The 23,899-nt window shown below is 35.8% G+C and overlaps 3 protein-coding genes across 3 annotated transcripts; all 3 read right to left on the reverse strand.

Moving 5' to 3' along the window:
* Positions 1–1,372: 1,372 nt before the first annotated feature.
* Positions 1,373–3,203, reverse strand: LOC115993852 (early light-induced protein, chloroplastic-like). Its single transcript, XM_031117829.1, has 3 exons — positions 2,965–3,203; positions 2,743–2,826; positions 1,373–1,940 (listed from the first exon to the last, which is right to left on the reverse strand). Exons 1-3 carry the CDS (start codon positions 3,127–3,129, stop codon positions 1,596–1,598), a joined length of 594 nt encoding a protein of 197 aa, XP_030973689.1. The 5' UTR covers positions 3,130–3,203; the 3' UTR covers positions 1,373–1,595.
* A 7,807-nt stretch (positions 3,204–11,010) lies between these two features.
* On the reverse strand, positions 11,011–12,365 carry LOC115950840 (early light-induced protein 1, chloroplastic-like). The gene is made up of 3 exons (XM_031068097.1): positions 12,131–12,365; positions 11,922–11,972; positions 11,011–11,415 (listed from the first exon to the last, which is right to left on the reverse strand). Exons 1-3 carry the CDS (start codon positions 12,287–12,289, stop codon positions 11,071–11,073), a joined length of 555 nt encoding a protein of 184 aa, XP_030923957.1. The 5' UTR covers positions 12,290–12,365; the 3' UTR covers positions 11,011–11,070.
* Positions 12,366–15,950: 3,585 nt separating this feature from the next.
* On the reverse strand, positions 15,951–22,506 carry LOC115994906 (protein tesmin/TSO1-like CXC 2). Its single transcript, XM_031119246.1, is given in 12 exon segments — positions 15,951–16,494; positions 16,575–16,731; positions 17,133–17,199; positions 17,280–17,375; positions 17,460–17,640; positions 18,412–18,486; positions 18,599–19,083; positions 19,650–19,723; positions 19,726–19,812; positions 19,815–20,377; positions 20,520–20,677; positions 22,094–22,506. Coding segments are annotated over 12 exon segments (2,340 nt in total). The 5' UTR covers positions 22,145–22,506; the 3' UTR covers positions 15,951–16,148.
* Positions 22,507–23,899: the final 1,393 nt, after the last annotated feature.

Here is a 23,899-nt window from a genome sequence, read left to right on the forward strand (position 1 = left end):
GTTTTCTGGTTAGCGTTTGTGAATCTCAACTGACTTGTCACTCTGTGACACCAACATTCTCATTCTTAGTGGCATTTTGTCGAACACCACGGTTCCCATCATCATTCATTACCAACGGCCCAACAATTTGTCAGCGTCCTCATTGAGCTTCTTCTTGTGAAGCCTCTTTCACTTGGTTCCAAATATAAGTAAAAGTCCAAAATCTATTGCTTTAGCCATAAATTTGGACTTGCGTGATCAACCCAAAGCCCACGAATATTATGCATTAATAACTCAAGCCCATAAGCATCATGCACCAGCAGTTTCGGTCCCAAACAAAACCCATTAATATGGCCCATACATTTGACCAAACCAGCAATCAACCCCAACTCCCCACTTTTGCTTATACGTAGTAGTAATTTTGGTAATATGGATTGTAATATTCATAAGATAATAAGTCATAGATAAATATTCCCATTTTTGCTTTTAAAATAATAATTCATACATATATATATATATATATATATATATATATATATGGTATTGGGCAAACAAAGTAATAAATAGCGGCACACCAGTATTTATAAGTTCCAGGTATCCTGTTTAAATATATTAATATTTTTATTTTATTTTATTTGAAATAGTGTGTTAAATTAGTTCAGCCCAACCTTGCAGTGTTTAGTCATTAATTCTTGAGGAGGCAATTGTATTTGGTTTGTCCTGAACCACTCTTAGCAAGAAGCTCTAGAAATATGTTGTTTCAATTTGTTTATAGGCAGGGAAGAGTGATGCATTGTGTTTTGGGCTAGTATAAATTATGTCTAACTAGTTGTTGAAGCCAACGGCCAGGTGCAAGGGAATATAGTAATATCAAATAATATTGTGATTTGCTTTCTCTAATGTAAGTGATTATCATTTTCAATAACACAATTTTTTAATTGCTTGGTTGCAGAAACACGACACTAATGGAGGGGTAACCCATAAGCACCACAATGGTGATTTGAGCATGCATGGACTTCTCCTTGATCCAAAATGGGTGCAGATAGTGCAGTGCATAATGTTACAACCAGAGAGATTCATGTTTCTGGTGCATATGTAAATATATGAAAGAGTAAATGTATTCTTCTAATTCTTTTTGTTCATATGTTTGCTACACTAGAGTCATTCCCACATATGTAAATATATGAAAGAGGGGTAACATATGTTTGCTAACTGTAGAGTCCTTCCCGCACATAAATTTGAAATATTCAATGTAATGAATAAGAGACGATGCTCAATTCCATTTTTATACCATAATTTTTCAAGAAAAACCACAACTTTCCCATGTCTAGTAATTAATTTGGGCTGTCCTTTTATATTTAAGCGATAATTTATGGTTAATGATAGCACAAGCTGGACAAAGTCATTTGACAATGTTATACATCAAAGACGAGAGTAGACAAATATATTTAGAGAGGACCACTTGTTTGATAAGACTCATTTGCATATAAGTTTCTATTCCTTTATAAAATTGAAATCTAATTTACTAAAAAATGGATTACATAAGTGGATTTCCAAATTACATGGAAATTAAATATTCATTTACAAAAGTTGGTTTGAGTTAGCAAATCAAAAACCTAAATAAGGGTTCCACCTTTGACATACTCGGTAAAGGCTAGTGCAACCAAACCCAACATGGCAAACCTCCCATTCCACATCTCAGCATTTGAGGTCATCAACCCCTTTGACTTGGACTCCACACTGACTCCTTGGAAAAAAGGAATTAGGGATGCAAGAGAGAGCACAATGCTAGTCCCTAAGAACCATGGGATCCCACCATTGGATATTTGGTCAAACACATCTTGGCCATTAGATAACTCTACTGCCAATGCAGCAACAAAGCCAATCATTGCTAGCCTGCCGTTGATCCTTTCCGGTGCAGGCCCACTGAATGCCAACACGTCTGAGAACTTTGTGCTGACCTGCCAATAGTGAAATGTGTCAAAATACTCTTAACAATGTTGTAAAGCATAGTTATAAGTAGAACAATATTTATCACAACAATTAACATGACTTTAGCTTAATAGAAGCAATTTTTTTAGTGAATCAAGTAAAATTTATGTTACTTTGTGGCATGTTGTCATGTTAATAGCTAGAAAGTGTAGATACTTCATTTTTTATCAAATACCTAATTTCTGAATCTATACCCGATACTTTCAATCCCTTGACAATGGATGATGAACACTTATCTAGTTTATTATTTATTTACTATTTTCATTATTCCTCTTAAATTAAATTTCACTTAACAATATATAAAAAATATAAGTAAAAATATATTTAATAATTAATTAATACATGCTATATTGTATTTTTTATATATTTAATTTTAGGGAATGCTGTATTTTATCTTAGTATTTAAAGAATCACGCATGTTGTAGCCTACCTATACCTGAAGACTTATCTCTACTTCTTAGTTGAAGAGATACCTTAACGGTTATAATTAAGTCTCTGACATTACTTAAAAAGTTTAAAATGTATAAATTGGGCACAATTTTTTCACAAAATCAAGGTGAGATATTTTAAGTTGTGTATAATAGAGTTAGGATCAATAACAAATTTATGTGAAATCAATTTTGCTTTAATTATAATTTGCTGAGCGAGGTCAAAAAAGTTCATGAATAATTTTGTGTGCTTAAACTATTTGGTAAATAGTCATATATATTTAGGGTTTCTAACTCAAAAAAACAAAGAAAGAAGTATCTTTTGGGTTAAGGGTAGGTATACCTTGGGTGCAGGACGAGGGATTTGTTGGGGCTGAGGTGGTGAAGGTGAAGTTGTTACAGGCTTTGGCTGCTCCTGCTGGTCCTCCTGCAAAGTGAAATGCCATGGAATCATACAGTCAGAATCTTTACATAGAAATCAATTAGCAGATCATGTTTATTAAATAATTTCTATCAAACTTTTGAGATTTCCACAAAAAGAAAAACAAACTAGACTTTTGATTACCTCTGCCATGCAACGGACTCGCATACGACTAGCATATCTGGGCAAATGTGGCACGTAACTAGTGGGAATTAGAAACTGGTTCACCCTGTTAGTAGATCTGTTTGAAACTACACGATTCAAAGGTGGTCTTGCTAAGATGGATTGCATTGCAGATGAGGCTGCCATTGCCAATTAGAGCTAGCTTAATGGAGTAGGCTATGGATGATCAAGTAGCTATAAGCACTAGGAAATGAGGTACTAAAGTTGTTGTTGTGGCATTAATGTTAGGCCTCGAAATGACATTATATAGAGAGTGACAGGGTGTGTTGGAGGGGCAAGCACTAAGCAGAGCAGTGGATATTTAAGGAGCCACGTCTTTCCATATATATTTTCATAAGGATATTGGTTCACGTGTGTTAATTTGTCCACACATGGTGGTGTAAGCAATAGACATGGCGCTCTCCTTCACCATAACTTTCTGCCACTGAGTTTGAGGCCCATATTGCTTCCGAGGTTTTCACTTTGAAGGGAAGGGAAGGGACCGACTAGACCATTCCACATTTCAATGTTCTAAATCACCTCTCACATTGTGCCACGGTTCTAGAGGTGATTTAGAACATTGAAATGTGGAATGGTATACCACTACCAAACTTTGTGCCACCGACCCCCAAAGATATACCATTTGATTCGTTTAAACAAGCAACGTGGACTATTTGTATTATTTTCTTTATTATTTTTGGTATAAAGGAGAAATTTTATTTAATCAAATAAACAGTTTAAGAGAGCACATAATTTATTACAAAGCTTTCTAAGGGTGCTTACTTGACAAACATTCAGAAATACTTTTCATACACAAAACTTGGGCAAGACTCATGTATAAAAATTCTGTCAATTAGCTAGTCCATCATCTATTTCATTGTTTTTTTCTACGCCATTGTTTGAGTGTAGTTTCTCGTTGAATATCGTATCATTTGGGTAGATACTAGTTTACAGTTGTGGTAGAAAAAACTCAAAGGAACTCAATTTTTTGATTTTATTTTTATTTATTTTATATATATAATTTTGCTAAACTCACAGTTCAAAATTTTAATGAACTTGCATTTCCTTTTATCATAATGACATCATTAAATTTTTTTTTTTTTTAGAATATCAAGTATTTTAACACACACACACATACGGGGAAAAGTGAGAAGGTTTTAAAGAAATTGACAGTAGTGTACATCCAAAATGGCCTATAATGACATCATTAATGATAAAGAGATATGTGGATTACTTTAACCGTGTCATCTTAGACTAAAGTTAAACTATTGTTTTCCTCTTTAAAATTTGCAAGAAATTTATTTTTCTTCGCTTAAATTATTCAAACCTTTACATTTTTTTTTTTTTTTTTTTTGTGTGTGTGTGAGATAAATCAAAGGATGAGACAATCAAATCTTATTCTCTTTAATTTTAAAAAGACTTACCTTCTCACATGTACTCCTTCGTAGAAAAAGAAGAATTTTAGTAAGATTTTTCTGAAGATGTTGTAAAACTAAAGGATATGTAGATCATAAACGATGTAAAAACCAGCCCAATAATTCAATATTAAATTAAAAACGATCAAAATTTGAAGCCCAACAAACAAGGTATCAAATACATCGAGAAAAGAAGAAGAAAAGAGGATCCTAGAATGACTATCATCTGCTCAAACATGTAACCCATAAGCCCCACAATGGTGATTTGATCATGCATGCATGGACTTCTCCTTGATCTATAATGGGAGCAGCGCATAATGTTACGATTAGAGAGATTCATGTTCTTGATGCATATGTAAATATATGAAAGAGTAAACCTATTGAGTTTGGGCTTAACATATATATATATATATATATATATATATATATGAGACTTACTCTCCTAAAAGAACCTTATTAAGGACCGAGAATTAATTTTTCTTTATTTCTTGTTCCCTAACATTTGTGGAGAGATTTTTCATTTGGTACTTGATAAATTTTGCAATTTTATTCTAAATTTATTAGCTATGTTTTTACTAATCCTAGATAGTTAAACTTTGGTACATTGCATGATTGCACAAACTTGGTTTTATTATAAATATTTAAAGTTCCATAGCTCCTCTAATTCATCAGCCATGGCTAAGTTTGGACCCTTACTGCCTGTGTATGGACTTTCAGGAAACAGCCCTCCACAGCGAGTCAGCGGAGAAGAAAAAACAGAATTGATGGGCTGCAAGATGATCAAGGGGAGTGGATTGAAAATCAGGAGGGTATTGAAAACATTATTTTTGACTACTTCACAAAGCTCTTCAGGTCGGATAATCCCTCAAATTTTGATGCGAGTTTGGGTGCTATTTCGAAAAGAGTCACGTCGGAAATGAACGAGAAGCTGCTTGCTGTGTTCAAGGTAGAAGAAGTGTGGCAAGCCCTGCAACAAATGCATCCCACAAAGGCCCCGGGCCCTGACGGTATGTCTCCCATTTTTTACCAGCATTATTGGGATATCGTAGGACCTGATGTGGTTAATTGTGCTTTAGAAGTTTTGAATTCTGGTGAGCTGCCCTGTACTCTTAATGAAACATTTATTTGTCTCATTCCTAAGGTAGCTTCTCCTCAGAAAATCACAGAATATAGACCGATAAGTTTATGCAACGTAGTGTATAAAATCATATCTAAAATTCTTGCAAATAGATTGAAAAAAATTCTTCCGGAGGTCATTGATGTGTCTCAAAGCACGTTTGTGCCGGGTAGATCAATAACAGATAACGTGCTGGTAGCATTTGAAACTATGCATTGCATAGACCAAAAAAGGAAGGGGAAGGAAGCTTTGATGGCGGTAAAGCTCGACATGAGTAAAGCCTACGACCGGGTTGAATGGTCGTATTTAGAAGCGATGTTGAGGAAAATGGGTTTCCATGAGAAGTGGACTGCCCTTATGATGATGTGTGTCCGAACGGTCTCTTACTCGGTTTTGATAAACGGGGAGCCTAAAGGAAAGATAGTGCCTTCAAGAGGTCTTCGACAAGGGGATCCAATCTCCCCGTATCTCTTCCTATTATGTGCGGAAGGTTTGTCGGCTATGTTGAAGAAAGAAGAGAACGAAGGTTACATTAAAGGTGTGGCTGTTTGTAGGGGGGCTCCGAGTGTATCACATTTGTTCTTTGCCGACGATAGCATTATTTTTTGTCGGGCATCTATCTTGGAGTGTGAGAGAGTTTTGAAAGTGTTGGAAGATTATGAAAGGGATTCGGGGCAGAAGGTGAATAAGGAGAAAACAGCCTTATACTTTAGTAAAAATACAAGTAGGGAAGTGCAAGAGCGGGTCAAGCTAATGTTCGGGGCTGAGATAGTTCGACAACATGAGAAGTATTTGGGGCTTCCGCCATTAATAGGAAGGGGGAAAAGGAAAGCATTCAACCGAATTAAGGATCAAGTGGGAAGAAAGATTGCGGGGTGGAAAGGAAAGCTTTTATCCAACGCAGGCAGAGAAATTCTCATAAAAGCGGTGGCTCAAGCCACCCCCACATACACAATGAGCGTTTTCAGGCTTCCGGATTCCTTGTGCAAGGAATTGAACTCAATGATGGGTAATTTCTGGTGGGGCCAAAAGGGAAGGGAGAGGAGAATGGTGTGGATATCTTGGGAGAAGTTATGTAAGCCTAAGTCGGAGGGAGGTATGGGGTTTAGGGACCTCAAGGCGTTCAACTTAGCGCTTTTAGCAAAGCAAGGGTGGAGATTGGTGGAGAATCCAAACTCATTGGTTCATAGAGTCTATAAGGCCAAGTACTTTGCAAACGAGTCTTTCCTAAACGCTCAAGTGGGTAGGAGACCCTCCTACACGTGGCGGAGCATTATGGCGGCAAAGGACATAATTTTGAGAGGTGCTAGATGGTGCATTGGAAATGGTCTTAAGGTTCATATTTGGGATGATAGGTGGGTCCCGAGACCTGACTCTTTTAAAATATTCAGCCCTAGGCGTACTCAGGATGATGTGGTGATGGTTTCGGACCTCATAGATGCGGATAGGAGGTGCTAGGATACAGCGAGGGTTAGGAGCACCTTTCTCTCACATGAGGCAGAGCTGGTGTTGGGCATTCCAATCAGTTGTAGATTGCCTAACGATTCAGTTATATGGGCATGGACCCCAAATGGAAAATTTTCTGTGAGGAGTGCATACGAGGTAGCGCAGAGGTGGCTAAAAGAGGGGCCAACAAGACCGGATCTAGGCAGCTGTTCAGATAATGCAAGGATGAGAGCAATTTGGAAAATGGTGTGGAGGTTGGATTGTCCTAACAAAATTAAACACTTTATGTGGAGGGTTTGCAAGAATATTCTTCCCACTAGGAGTAGGCTAAAGGGGAAGGGAATTAATTGTGAGGATTGCTGTGCTCTATGTGGATGTAGTGAGACTTCGGGGCATATACTTTGGGATTGCAAATTAGCCAAGGAAGTGTGGAGTGGCACAAAGATCAAACTTCCAGCTCTGCCTGGCCCGGTTCCTGAGTTTGTGAATGTGGTGTGGGAGGTCATGGATTCTCATCCAAACACAAATTGGTTGCTGTTTGCTGTGACAGCGTGGAGTCTGTGGAATAATAGAAATACGGTGGTTCATGGTGGCCTTAGCAAAGGAAAGGAGGGGCTTATCAGGTCTGTGGCAGCTTACATTGAAGAATTTAAAGGGGAGAAAACTCCACAGAGGAGAGACCATCGAAGTGTTGCACAAACGTGGAGTCCACCAAAGCAAGGTTGGTATAAAGTTAACACGGATGGGGCAGTATTCAGGGAGACCGGCAGCTGCGGCATTGGTGTGGTGATCAGGAATGAAGAGGGCCAAATTATGGGAGCTCTGTGCAGAAGACTGGAGTTACCGTTGGGAGCGCTGGAGGCAGAGGCTAAAGCTGTGGAGGAAGGGGTCCAGTTTGCAAGGGACCTTTTTCTGAGTCGGATAGTCATTGAGAGTGATTCTCAGGTGGTGATCAACTCTTTTGGCAAGCATGGTCTGGTTCAAAGCAGCATCCAGAAAGTGATTGAAGGTTCAAGCATTGGGCTGTGCCATTTTGATGCGTGGGAGGTTGTTCACACACGTAGGGGCTGCAACACAGTAGCGCATGTTATGGCTAGATATGCCAAGTATGTAAACGATTGTGATATTTGGGTGGAAGATACCCCACCAATGATTGTAAATCAAGTGCAAAATGATGTAAGCCATTTGGCTTCTGCTTCAGTTTAATGAATTTTAAGTTGAAAATCAAAAAAAAAAAAAAAAAATTTAAAGTTAAACTAATTTTTCAAAAAAGAAGAAGAAAGTTTATAATAATGTATTTCTAAATGTTTATTGTCTAACTGATTTTTCACACTTGATTTGATTCAAGTGAGGCATTAGAGAATGTGAGACTCCAAAACAAAACTGTTTTTCTAATAAATCTGAGGCATGATGTAAACTCAAAGATTTCAGAGTCTATCTATCACACTATTGGTTTATGAGATTTTTAGGGCGGCAAACCGGTTTTCTCTTGCTTTCTTTTGGTGCTTTGAGGATGAGAAGATGATCATGGCACCAGATGAAGTGGTAGGAGAAGGAAATGTGAGGCTTTACAAGCCCTTTGTTTGCTTAGATGTACAAGATAGTATTCCTAACTCCATATAAACACTACAGCCTTCTCTTTTCTTCTCTTTAAAATTGTGAATAAATTAGTGATCAAATCATTATAATCAAGAAGTTTTTTGGTTAGTGTTTGTGAATCTCAACTGACTTGTCACTCTGTAACACCAACATTCTCATTCTCAGTGGCATTTTGTCGAACACCACCGTTCCCATCATCATTCATCACCAACGGCCCAATAATTTGTCAGCGTCCTCATTGAGCTTCTTCCTGTGAAGCCTCTATCACTCGGCTCCAAATATAAGACAAAGCCCAAAATCCATTGGTTTAGCCATTAATTTGGTCTTGCGTGATCAACCCAAAGCCCATGAATATTATGCATTAATAACTCAAGCCCATAAGCATCATGCATCAGCAGTCTCGGTCCCAAACAAAACCCATTAATATGGCCCATACATTTGACTAAACCAGCAATCAGCCCCAACTCCCCACTTTTGCTTAGTATAGGTTTTTTTTTTTTTTTTTTTTTTTTGGTTAAAAGGATATATATTAGAAACTAAGGCTCCGTTTGGGAGTTCATAAGGGAAAGAAATGGAATGGAATGGAATGATCATAAGGGAATGGAATGGAATGTATTTAAGCAAGAGAAAGGAATGGAAAAGAATGGAATGGAATGGAATTAAGTAACCTTGATTGGATATTTTAAAATGAAGGAATGGAAAGGAATGGAATGTAAATAATTTTGTTTGGGAGCAACATGGAGGGAATGTAATGGATTCATTTTATAACAATATTACTATTACTCCCAAACAAGGGAATGAGCTTTCTATTCCCTCCATTAAAACTCCCAAACAAGGGGAAGGGAAGAATATTCTAAAATTTTTTTTTTTATTCATTTCCATTCCATTCCATTCCGTCCTCCCAAACGAGGCCTAAGAGTTAGCCACAGTGGAAGAAGTGTTACATGGTATATATATTACAAAAAAGACTAGAGAGGTTGTGCATTAAAGGTAAGATAACTGCACAGGCAGAGAGTCTAGGATACAAAAATCTTGTTGAAGGGATACAGCTTTCCTAGCCAGAGCATCAGCATAGGCACTCGCCTCCCTAAAGCAGTGTTGGATTTTCTAAAAAGGCAGCCGGTTCAGAAGGTTCCTGCAGTCATCAGTAATAGGTGCATAGTCAGCAAAAGATACATCATTATTTGACAGAAGTTGGATAGCAGATTTAGCATCAAACTCAATTTCAACAACTTGGACTTGTAATTGCAAGCATAGGATTAGGTCATCCCTTACTGCCCACAACTCAGCTTCAATGCTGTTAGCCCAGCCTATAAATCTAGTGTAACCCTTCACCCATCTCCCTTGATGATCTCTTATCAGATCACCACCTCCAGCAAGCCCAAGACATCCAAGAGCAAATTCATTTGAATTTAGCTCAACTAGTATACGTAATTGTAATTATGTTAATATAAATTGTAATATTCATAAAATAATAAGTCACAAATAAATATTCCCGTTATATATATATTATGTAACAGTTTTTTTTTTTTTTTTTGGAGATGAAATATAGAATGTAATAGTATTCACAAGTTTCAGTTATCCTATTTAAATATATTTTTATTTTATTTTATTTTATTTGTAATGAAATAGAGTATTAAATTAGATTTAGTCCAACCTTGCAGTGTTTGGTCATTAATTCTTGAGGAGGCAATTGTATTTGGTTTGTCCCGATCCACTCTTAGCAAGAAGCTCTTTAAATATGTTGTTTCACTAGGGAAGTGTGATGCATGGTGTTTTAGCTAGTATAAATTATGTCTAACTAGTTGTTGAAGCAGATGGCCAGGTGCAAGGGAATATAGTAATATCAAATAATATTGTGATTTGCTTTCTCTAATGTAAGAGTGATTATCATTTTCAATAACACAATGGAGGGCTAATTATAAAAGGACGTGGTAAAGTTGTGGTTTTTCTTGGAAAATTAAGGTATAAAAATGGAATTGAGCATCGTCTTTTATTCATTACGTTAAATATTTCAAATTTATGTGTGGGAAAGGTCTCTGCAGTGTAGCAAACATATGAACAGAATGAATTTTTTTGATGAATATGAACAAAAAGAATTAGAAGCATACATTTACTCTTTCATATGTTTACATATGCACCAAGAGCATGAATCTCTCTGGTCTTAACATTATGCACTGCACCATTATGGATCAAGTAGAAGTCCATGCATACATGCTTAAATCACCATTGTGGTGCTTATGGATTAGCCCTCCATTAGTGATGACATATGGTTAATGAGGCATTAGTTGGACAGAGTCATTTGACAATTAATACAGCAACGATGAGAGTAGGCAAACATATTTAGAGAGGACCACTACTTTTGATAGACTCATTTGCATATAAGCTACTATTCCTTTATAAAATTGAAACATAATTTACTGAAAAATAGATTACATAAGCTGCTTTCCAAATTACATGGAAATTAATTATTCATTTACACAAGTTGGCTTGAGTTAGCACATCAAAAACCTAAATAAGGGTTCCACCCTTAACATACTCAGTAAAGGCTAGTGCAACCAAACCCAACATGGCAAACCTCCCATTCCACATCTCAGCATCTGAGGTCATGAACCCATCTGACTTGGACTCCACGCTAATTCCCTTAAACAAAGGAATCAGAGATGCAAAAGTGAGCAGAATGCTAGTTCCTAAGAACCATGGAATCCCACCATTGGATATCTGGGCGAACACATCCTGACCATTGGATAACTCCACTGCCATTGCAGAAACAAACCCAATCATTGCTAGCCTGCCGTTGATCCTCTCCGGTGCAGGTCCACTGAACGCCAACAGGTCATAGAAATTTGTGCTGATCTGTCAATCATAGTGAAACACATGTCAAAAAATAATCTTAAATAATGTTGTACACATAACCATCAACAACATTTTTCATAACTATTAAAATAATTTATTGTGCTTAGTGCTTAATAAAAGTAGGATCATTTAGTAGACCCAATTAAGAATTATGTTACTTCCATATGAAGAGTCATGTTACTAGTTATAATTGTGTCCATAGTATTACTAAGAAAGTAAAAAATAAATAAACTCAAAAGAATTTTTTTTTGCAAAATCAAGGTAACATATTTTAAGTTATGTATAATTAAATTTGGATCGATAATAAATTTATGTTAAAGTAATTTTGCTCTAGTTATAATTTGCTCAGAAAGTTGTGAAAAAATTAATGAATAATTTTTTGTGCTTAAACTAATTGTTAAAAATATGGATTTTCAAGAAATATTTTCATTGTATATCTAGGGTTAATGAGCGAAAAAAGAATAAGAAAAAAGAGATGAAGTATCCCTTGGGTTAAGGGTAGCTACCTTGGGTGTTGATTGAGGTGGAGAAGTTGTCTCAGACTCTAGTTGCTCTTTCTGCAAAGTGCAAAGAAAATGAATCTCACGGTCATGAACTTTACTTAGAAATAAATCAACATATCATATAAATATAAATATTAAATTATTTCCATCAGGTTTTGAGTTTTCGACAAAAATAAGAATAAAAATTTATCATGGTGCATAGATTTCATTACCTTTGCCATGCAACGCACTCGCATGATAGCATTTCTTGGCACAGGTGACACATAACTAGTGGGAATAATTAGAAACTGGTTTACCCTAGTAGACCTGTTTGAAACTACACGGGTCAAAGGGCTTGCCAAGATGGATTGCATTGCAGATGAGGCTGCCATTATTACCAAAGAGCTTTTATATATGGAACTCACTAATAGGCTATGAGTGATCAAGAAGGTAGTAGAAGATGAAGTAGTAAGTGGTTGTGGCTTTTATGTTTGGTCTCGGAGTGATATATATAGAGAGTTTTGGAGGAGAAGCAAGTAGAGCAGTGGATACTTAGGATCCACGTCTTGCATATTATGGCAGTGTCTACTGTTTACTGCCCATGCATCAAGATTTTTTTTTTGTTACAACAGGCATTATGGGCTCAGTTGTCCACACATGGTGGTGTCGGTACGTAATGGACGTGGCACTTTGGGCTCATCAGAACTTCCCATCAGTGAGTTTATGGCCCAAATGGTTCGAGGTTTTCACTCTTGATTTTTGAAGAGACTAATACCATTCCACTATCTTCTACGTACGACTCCCCTCTCACATTGTGCCACGGATTTTAACTTTGATCACTACCAAAGTTTGATACGCAACCGCAATTGATTGGGTTAGACTATACCAACGTTTTTGTTTGATGGGAAAAGTTTGTAAGAAGTCACCGTTTTCTTTTTATTTTTTCTTTGTTTTTTAGAGTTTTAATCTATGGTGTTCGCTTAGAATGATAGTTCCTTATCATCATATCAAGACATCAATAAGTTTTTAGTATAGACGGGGAATTGAACCCCAGATCTCTTATACAACCATCAGAGATTTTACCAGTTGAGTTAATTAGAACCTATCTTTTTCCTTTTTCTTTTGGTTGCATAACTCATAGTTCAAAATGTTAATGGATATGCATTTTCTTTTACCATAGTGTCATCATTCCTAATTAGGCTCAAATATGACTGTCCCAGCCAATTTTGATTATACCGAGATATGTTACAATTTTTTTTTTTCAATAGATATGTTATAAATTTTGTGTATAGGGGAGTGGTGGTTTGAATGTTATGCGTTACTTAAACTAACACATCTTTAGTTAAATTATTGTTTTCGTCCTGAAAATTTGAATCCACATTAAGTTCATTTTTTGATTTTTCTCCGCATAAAATACAGTCAATTTGAATTCAACTCATCTATAACAAGTGAGGTTTAGACTAGCCTATTTGACTTGATGAATCAAACAACAATTGCCTTATTTACACTTCCATGCTTAGTAAATTCATTTGGGGGAGGCCAAAGGACCACTCCAAGACTCTTGATGGGGTCTGCACATTAAGCAGATGTGATCAGAAGGGATGAAGGGGCAATAGAAAAGAGCATAATTTGATAGAAATGCAGCCCTACTGGAACTAAGCTTGCCTAATTTAGTCTCTTAATCTGGTGTGTGTATATAAAAGTCTACAAATCTAAAAGATGGAAATGGGTATAATCTCACTAATCTCTCTCTTTCTCTATTTCGTTTGAGTATAATCGCTTTTGCTCTCTACTTTTATTGAAGTTGATAAATATGAGTTTTCTCTTACATATAAAGTGATAAATTTGGGATTAGAATTTATTGGGGAAAAAAAACACATTTTAATTCAGATTTGGTTGGCCATAATTTTCTCATTCCACAACTTTTTCAAGATTCTGAATGTTATAACTTGCTCATAAGTTGTTCATTGGTTAATTCCCAATTGATGTTGGTCTATCTATTTTGACACTGCCACTGGGGTGCAGGGGACGGCTGTCTCATTTTTCTTTACTCCCATGATAGGTTTAATTTGCTCACTTGTCTAGTACGTTGGTTTGATAGGTTGAAGCTGCCAGTGTGATTTAGAAAGAACCTATATCTATCACTCTTTGGTCAATTTTGCACCGAAAATTATATATATCACCTGCTTTAGTTAACAATACATTGATTCCATTCTCCTTTATATAGTTTAGTTTTATAAAGGGGTTCTGGACAGTATTCATGTCTTTCATATTTTACACATAATGATCTCTACTAAGAGTTCTCGTGGATTACTTAATACATAGTTATGACAGATAGGGTCATGTGTCCATGGTTTACTTCCTAAAGATAACTCCAAGCCTTAGCAAGGTTCGGCGTTATAAATAAATAGTCCTTACTGTACCAAAGCTTCACCCACATTTCTTTTCAATAAAATAATTATTACCTATGGGGAAAAAGAATTCACAATTACTTGGGGAAAAAGAATTCACAATTACTGACTTCACTTTGATCAGCATTTTGATGTAAGTTCTTCACTTTCAAGAAAAACGAGAGGTTCCTATAGGCTATTGTACTATTTTATGGACATCTATTACAATATCACATTCAGTTATAAATAGGTAATGCTTTTGTTTTGCAAAAAAAGTATCATTAATTTCCCTAATTTAGACATGAATAAACTACATCCTTGATAAAAACAAAAGGACATAAATTTTAAATATTAAAAAGATAAGAAGCTAGTGAATATAAAGGAAAATACCAGAAAGAGATGCGATTTGGTTAGCTTCAGGGCTTGAATCCATCAGCATCAAAGTCGTTCGTATTGATCGTGGACCTTGATGCCTAATAGGAAGAGTTTGCAGATTTGAGGAAGCTACTCATAGTCATATTCTTTGGAAGAGATGTCTTGTTAAGAATATAATTGAACCCCACTGCAGTAACTTACAGCACACTAGAGCAAATTATCATTTATATATATGCTTAATTGTTACATCCCCAGAACCGTTGCGTTCTTTTGATGAAAATGGACAAATTGAGTGTTAAACTTTGAACCTTTCTTGGACAGACCTTTTACATAAGCAAATAAATTATTAACGGGAAAAAGCCAGTCCAAACACACCATTTTTCTTGGCAACACTGTTCTTATATTGCTATGGTTGAATCATCTTTCGATTTTGTTGGGCAATTTCACTTTTATGTTTACATTATGAAGCCAGGGCAATGTCGCTTTTTTTGAGAAAATAGTTTGATGGTGAAAAATTTGTTATAACTAATTAAACAATATTAGTCTCGAAAGTAATAATAAGGGTGAGTTATGATTTCTCAATGCTATAAAATCATTCATTCTGATATCGTAAACCAAGTTATTAACTAGATGAGATTAGGCTTCTTGACATGCAACCTTCAAGATTAGACTACCTCTGTAAGGATGCACTTCCAGGTATGAAAGTTTAAATGAACTATCCTTCTCTGATGGTTCCTTACCACAAAAGAAACTTTAAAATACAAAGCTGGCTGTTGGAATAATTCAAGGTACATAACTCAAGGAAAAAGATGAAAAAAGAGTAATTTATCTTTTATGTTGATTATAAACTGCACTTAGTTTTTGCAGGCAAGGATGTTAACTCCCAAAATAAGCTGCATAAGTGGCACGGGCCCAAGTCCAATGGTCAAATAGAAAGGGTAATAAAATAATTAGCCTAGTAAATCACTGGCCCAAATACAACTAGATGTAAAAGTAGAAAAAAAAAAAAAAAAGAGTTCGAAGTAAAAGAGTTCAAATTCACATGCACAAGAATGCACATGGTGTTTCCTAATGTTTCCAACTCTCCGTGGTGTTTTCTGATGTTTCCAACAAAGACATATAGTCGTCTAGGGTTTGAATGTCCTCCCCTCCACTTAAAAGGTATAAAAATAAAAAATAAAAAGGCGTGATGGGATACATATGTAATGAATAAGCAGTTAGTATTTAAGTAGTGCTAAGAAAAATCCATAAAGATGGTGAGGAACTGAACAAAAACTACCAGATTAGCTTGGGAAAAACATAAGCACTAAATTGAAATACCATATCATACAAGAGAAGTATACATTATGAGGGCAAGATTGAAGATACCATATTATTACACAGGTACACTAGGCAAGCTCATATGACATCAACTACAAAAACATATTTTCAACAGAAAGAAGATTGGAAGAAAAATAAATTTAAACTTCATGGGAAAATCAACATTTTAGTGCTGAGTGAGAGAAGGAAATGAAGGAATAGATTGTAATATCAACTTCCGGCCACTCCTCCTACTAGGAGATGCCCCAAAGTCACTCTGAGGAGGAGAGACCCTCTTACTGTTTGGAGAAGATGACTTAACACCAGTGCTAGGAGTGCAATTGCCGCGAAGTATCTCTGGCATTTCATCTTCTGGAACTGTTTGGAAATGCTTCTCAAATTTGGGTACAGATCGGAGAATACTTGGTTTTCCAAGTTTTTGGCTGGTATACAATCCCGAAGAGGAACCCACGGTAATAAAAGAAGCTCGTGACAGTTTGACATTTGAAGAAAAGGGCAGTGGAACCATTGATCTAGCACATAAATTTATCATTTTAGATAAAATAACTTGAACGTGAACTTCATTAGCCAACAAAAGGTTCGAAAATTAAACCTGCTAATCCGTAATGGAGTCATGGGAAGTGAACAAGCTGGATTTTGCTCTTCATTATTCTGAATTTCAGGTTTCTGTAAAACCTTGTCCACTGCACTATTTTCACATGCTTCTGTTTCTTCTTCTAGTTCAGCTTCTGTTCCTATTGGAGCAGATCCTGAATTTCAAAAGAAATAAACTAAGGACATGGAAATATAAAAATAAAAAAACATCACCATGCACAATTACAGGACTTTGGTGGATAAACTAAGAAATAAGACAACAATCATGGGAAAAAGGGTATATGATGGTTGTAAGTAGCAATATAGATTACAAATATGCATATTTTTCTCTTTTGTTGGGATTTCTCCTTTGTTTACAGAAATGTAAATTTTTTGTCACACAATTTAGCCCGCTGGACTGCTTTTTGTAACTGGATGGACCCATTTCCCTCTCCTCTCTTCCTCGGGTTTTTCCCCCTGAAGATTGAGATGGGTTGAGACCATTCTCTGTTTCCTTTCTATATAATCATTATCATTCATTAAAAAAAAGTAGCAAATATATTAAGGTAAAGCTCACCATCCTTTCTACCAAATGCATTCTTACACCCTTCACATCTGCAGCCAATCGAGCAGCCAACACCACCCTTCAAAAGGAAACCACCATATATGAATTATACTACACAGGACACTAAAAAAGAATACATACTCTGCTGAGGGAAAAAACCTGATAGCATTCACAGTATTTCTTGAGGCAATTTGATTTCTTGCAGTTGCATCCCCTTTTATGTCGTGCTGAAGCTGGGGTTTTACTGGATTCATCCTGCAAGAAAAAAAAAATTTGCAGGTTACATTGCAGGCCAGCTTGTTTACCAAGTAAAGAGTAAGGTCAGACTTATTCTCTAACCCCGATTTCAGTTACAGAGTCAGAGTTCCTTATCACTTTTGGAGCAAATGCAAGAGGGTTGCGAGACTCAATTTGTTTGCGAGTTGCAAGAACAGTATCTTCATGAATAGGCTTGTTGAAGCAATCTTGACATGAACATGGCTCTATGCAGTATACACCAGCAGCAAAGCATTCACAGTAACTGCATGGAAAAGTATGAAGAGCAAAATAAAAGGCATGACACATGATAAAATATAAAACCCACTCTTTTCTATTAAAACATTTATGATAAATATATATATTAACACTGAATGCAAAATATAAACAACAATACTGGAATAGAAGAAAAGGGCAGGGGGGAGAGGGGGGAAGGGAAGCATTGAAAACAAGGGTTCTTGTGGAGTTACTTTATTCATTACAACAGTATGAGACAGGTAGATAGCGGGGAAAGAAGAGGTGGGGTTTGAACCATAGACATGAGAGTTGGGATACCACGAAGGATGCCATTACTACTAGGCTATCAATTGAACCCTAGTTTCTCTTTACTTTCCCTCATTAGTCATTACTGAACTTCTCCTTCTTCTTTCCCCTTTTTTCCCCACTTAACCTTCTTCAAAACAAATCAACTTCTTCCAAGAATATTAAACCACTGGTATGCCCTTTTGGGATCTCCTGTGGCCTTTGTAGCCCAATTTGGCCATTTGGGCCATTACTTTCCTGTCCAGGGCAGCCCCTCAAAGCTCCAGAAAACAACATTGGAAGCTTAATTTTAAATCATGCCATCACTGACGACTTAACTAATTTGATATATTATCAACTTAGACAATATTTCTCACCTTGATTCCGAACAAACAAAATCAATCAGATATACTAGGACTTAAAAATGAAAGTTTAGTCCAGTCACCACCTATCAGCTTGCATAGTAAATATTACATTTCAGATTTCATTTGTGAGAGAGTTATATATAACTTACAGTTTCAAACACTTTGATTTCTTACAGTTACAACGCTTGCAGGCGTCACTTTCTCCAGCATGTTCCAACCTACGCCTGCAAATCCAGTACATATTATCAGATAACAAGGAAACCAAAAATCTACTAAACTAAATTCAAAATGAAATGAATAATATATATATACATATATCTAATAAGGTGCACATGCCTCTTCTTCTTGGGGCTATTCTGATTGAAATCATCGCTAACTTGATAAGCAGATGCCTGAGAGGCATCTTCAACAGGAGCAGCCCCATTTTCACCATGATCTGTTTCTCTTTCAGAAGAGGCTGTAGCCAGGGATTGAAGAAAAGGTTCTTGACTGTTACTAGGGGAGTGAAGGGAAGCTGTGGAGCTGGGCAAATATGACTGTCTTCCAGAGGACAAATCTTCATGCTTGACATTTTTGTAATCCTTTGACGTTGTTGCAAGAGCATTTAAATGCAAACCAATTCCAGGTAGGATGCACCGAGAGGAATCTCCCCCAGGCTTGAATGGTACCAGCTGCTTATCATGACAGGCAATATTCTCATCAGATTGTGATAGCATAGAAGAACTAGAATTTGACCCATCACCTAAGTTCTTCCTACGAGCTCCCACCATCTCAAAATCTAGGCAGCGCCTTCGCATACCACGGTGCAAAATAGTGACAGCCTATAGACGGACAAAACAATGTATGGTTATTGGACCATCCAGATTTCTTTTTAAATAGAAATATATTAAGTAATATGAAATGACAAATGATGTAACAACATTGTGTAATTGGCTAAACAAGAATGTATAGAATTACAAAAAGTAAATATTACCTTAATTTACCAGTGTTTAAATAATTGCATGTGCAACAAAATTTTAGATGACATGGAAATTACATAATTGAACTAATCAAAAAGAAGAAGAAGAGGAAGGAGAAGAAAAGAACTATGCTTGTAAGCTATAGTACACAGTCAAAATCTCAATTTAATTATAAGATTTAATCATTATGGAAACCTATAATTTTAATGATTGTCAAGTAAACTACATATGATATGTATAATACTCATGCTATAACTTCAAGGTATTGATTTTCAAACCAAAGGGTAAAGCTGAGAAAAGAAAACACATGCACACTCATGCATGCACATAGAGAACATATAACCGAAAAACTAGGCTACTAAATGAATTGAAAAGCCATGCAACTAATGCTGCAGAAGTTAGCAATAGAACGTAGTGGTGTCTCTTACCTTAGACCCATGTGGTATATACATCCCAACCTCATTATCCAATTTCTCACTTGCATTGCTGGACATGCCATTAGAACTGTATCAGCAAACTGGTCTATTTCCTCAAGCTCAATCTTCTCCAGTTTAGCAGAAAGATCTTCTGGTTCACCAGAATCAACATCAACAATTTGATTTTATGTACATCATTAAACTCATTTTGAGGTAGTTGTGACATAAGAGAAGAACAAAATCCAAGGGCTCCACTTTTCTGAATTAGCCCTTTAAAAGCCTCAGAGCCATTGGGAGAATTAAATATTAATATATCAGGACCATCAGAAATCAAACTCTCCCAGTCACATTCTAACCCTTCTTTTGTTTGGTCAGTTCGACACATCTCAGAGAGATGCACTTCACCTTCAGATGAACCCTTTGCAGAGGCCTCTTGACCACATTGAACAAGTGATGTTGGCATACAACCTGCCTCAGTACTGCAACAAGGTGTTGGGTCACAGACAGGGCTGCCACAATCATATTTTAAGGTTCGTGGTAGCTCAATTGCAAACTTTGAATGTTCACTAGATGGCTCAACAGAAGCTTCTCCATCAGAAACCCTTGAATCAAAATTATCCTGTAGCTCAGCTGAGTTATCATACAACTGAGTAGCATCCACACCAATTCCTTCATTTGTACAGACTTTATTCCCATTTTCAGAGGAAAACTCGGGTTTTGATGGATCTGAACAGTTATGCCTGGAAATAAGAATCATTAACACAAAGAAATGGGCCAATAAAGTGAAATTTCAGATAGCATACCTTACAGTTTGCAGGAATAATTAAATAAAACATTCTTCTTATAAAAAAATGAAAGATGTAATGATAAACAATTAATTACCTTTTCAACCTAGATTCCTTGTGAGAATTGACATGGGGTGAAGTGAAAACAGATGGAAGAGATGAAAAATTAAGTGGGTTGAATGTCTGAGTGATATGTGTGGACTTAACTGGCTTGATAGGAGAAAGACTGTTGATATAGTTGAAGACAGGGGAATCCTGCAAAATTTCTTGGAGCATTAAACAGAGAAATAAACAGAGAAAGTGAATCAATTCAAGTTCAAAAATAAACATTCAAATGTCCTCAAACATCAGCCTTTGTTACCAACAACACACCTTTTTCTCTAAATCAAATGCCCTAGATACATACATATCAAAACTTGTCCCCCCCAAACATAAAAGGAAACTAGGAAAAAGAAACAAATGCATAGATGCACTAGATCAAACAAAGATTTGCCCATGGAAATTAAAATATAGTACAAAACCAACAATAAGTTACATGCAAAATTTTCGGCTAAGTAAATATTAGCAATAAATCAAGGGTCAGAAAAGATGAACGTCTAGTCCAAATTACAAGACTTTCTATTTATACTACAAGAAACAACAAAGAATATTTGTTAAAAGCTTCACTAGAACTGCAGTGTAACAAAATCCTCCCCTCATACAACCTCAAATCCTTCTGAGGAGTATGATTTGTATTGTTTAAAATGGTTTATGAATTAAAAACTGACCTAAATTAGAAGTATTCCTGATCCATTGAACCTAAACACAACCACCACACATGCATATTACAAAAAGGGGGGAAAATTTATGATAACAAATTATAGAAACGTAGATCTTAAAAAATTCAGTTTTACAAGTGAATTAATTATCTTTGAGACGAGCCGTAACCAAGTTTGTTAGATTATAAGCATACACCAGTCTTCAAAAGCATAAAATAACCCAGAAATCAAACAAATGACCATTAAAATTGCAAAAACTGACCTAAAATAGAAGTTTTCCTGAAATATTGAACCAAAACACAACCAACACACATACATTTTACAAAAAAGAGGGCAAATTTAAGAAAAATAAACACTATAAACTTAAATCTCAAAAATTAAGTTTTACAAGTGAATTAATTGTCTTTCTAGAGACTTTTAGAAACTAATTTTGTTAGATTATAAGCACAGACCAAACTTTAAACGTACAAAAAAAAACCAGAAACCAGAGATAAAAAAAAAAACGACCAGTAGAATTACAAAAACTGAAGTGAACATGAAGATCTAAGCAAGGTGGACTAAATTCAAAACATATTTTCCAAAAATTAAAAACCCAGAAAAAAAAAAGTCAAGAATTAACTTCAAAAAACAAAATGATCAAATGCATCACTTTAAAGTAAAAGAAAAACACTCAATTGGACAAAGAAAAATCCTTAACCCTACTGAACTCAAAGATCAAACCACACAGAAGCCAAATCAAACACATGCAGTGAGTGAAGAGTGATGCAAAGCAAACCAAATGGAAAAAAAAAAAAAAAAAAACCAAGTCAACCCCATCAAAATTAAAAATCCAAACTTGTCATCACCAAGAAAACCAAAAAACCAAACCCAATTCACCCAAAAGAGAAAAGCCAAATGGGTCACAGAATCTGACCTCAAATTTAGATATGGGAGTTCCGATCTGGTTCCTCTCTGGGGTGTCCATGTCCAGAGAAGAAACTCCTTCACATTCCTCAACTGCTACAACTATTCTCTCTCTCTCACTCACTCTCTATCTCTTTGTACTTTCTATAACTTTCCCTCTCTTTTCCATGACTTTCTTTGCTTCTCTCTCTCTCTCTCTCTCTCTCTCTCTCTGTGTACAAACAAAACAAATGGGGTATAGTATAGAAGATGAGAGAATGAGATTCAAGAAGAAGCGGGAAGGCGGGAGTGGAAGTAGATTTTCTCGTGGGGATAACCTGACCCTACCACCACACCCCCACACTCTCACTCACACACACTCCCAAAGCACTTTTGTCTATTATTATAGGAAGGGACTACGTATATAAATTACTCCTAGTCCTAGACAATATTTCTATGTCTATGTCTCTGTGTTTTCTTTCTTTTTCTCTTTTTCTTTTTAGTTGTGTCTACTAATATATAGTTGTAGGCAGTTATTTTCTAACCCTTATCTTTTACAAAAGTAACGTAGGAGTTGAATATTGCTAGTAAAAAGTCGTGGCATGAAATTATTCGGTATAGTCGGTAGGTAGACTCTTACCTTCCTTTTATATAAAAGATAGGTCTTATATGCCGAACCTATACATGAGATCCATATGTATGCGAGAGAATATAGGTTTTATGTGTCGTACCTATGCATGGAGTTCATATGTATGTGGGGGAGGATATAGGTTTTATGTGTCGAACCTATGCATGAGGTCCATATGTATGTGAGAGGAGAGTGTAACGAATGCCCCAGATAATATTATAATTCAGTGTTCTTATCTATAACTATAGAATCATGTAGTTTTTCTTTTTTCTTTTTTTGTGTGGGGTCAAAAATAAAATATTAAATTCTACTACTAATCTTAAAGTTGTTTTCATATTAGTCATTAACTTTGAGATTTTCCATTTTGATGTATCAAGCTTAATTGTAGTTAGTGTTCTAATTCTAAAGGCACACCCTCTGAATTTCTCAACCAAAAAAAAAAAGAAAAAAAAAAAGCCAAATCCTTAGCTTTTACAAAAGTAACGTAATGAGAGTTGAATATTGGTCTTGATCCTCCTTTTAGGATCTTGTAATATTCTGCTTTTTCCAAAACAAACCTCTTCATTTGGGGGCTATATGTAACAAAATGCCCTTGTGTTTCACTGTTAATCACTTATTTCCATTTTAAGCTGTTTTTTTTTTTTTTTTTGCCCTGATAGGTAAGTTTCTTTTCTTATTACTTGGTGAGTTTAGTTTAGGTTGATTTTGTCCCTGGTCAACTATACACAAAAATCAACTATAGTTGAGACTACCAAATATGAGTGGCCTTATTAAGCAATAAAAGTCATACACTGATTACATCAAATAGTAAACACATAGCAAGTTTTTAATTAACTTAACCACCATTTTCTGATATTTTATGAGCATAGAATGAAAACTTACAAAAAGACCATAATTGTAATAGTTGTCCTCATTGAATTTCTCAGATTCTGTTTTCAACCAGCTGATATCTTGTGGTTATTTGGTCTTAATTCCTGGCCAGTTACATCTAAATACTACAGGCTGTATGGTGTCTTTTTATTATTATTTTTTATTTTTCCCTTTTTTAATTATCTTCTTTCTGTTGATTGGAATAATGTGGGTTTAAAATCACCACAAACTAAAAATAATATTTCAGCCACTTTTTGTCATGTTTTTGGTGGGGGTTAAATAGGATTGCAGCAAATTTAAGGGGAGGGCCCACTACAACTTAATTTGTCACCTACATTG

This window comes from Quercus lobata, chromosome 6, assembly GCF_001633185.2.
Source record: "Quercus lobata isolate SW786 chromosome 6, ValleyOak3.0 Primary Assembly, whole genome shotgun sequence".
NCBI classification, from domain to species: domain Eukaryota; kingdom Viridiplantae; phylum Streptophyta; class Magnoliopsida; order Fagales; family Fagaceae; genus Quercus; species Quercus lobata.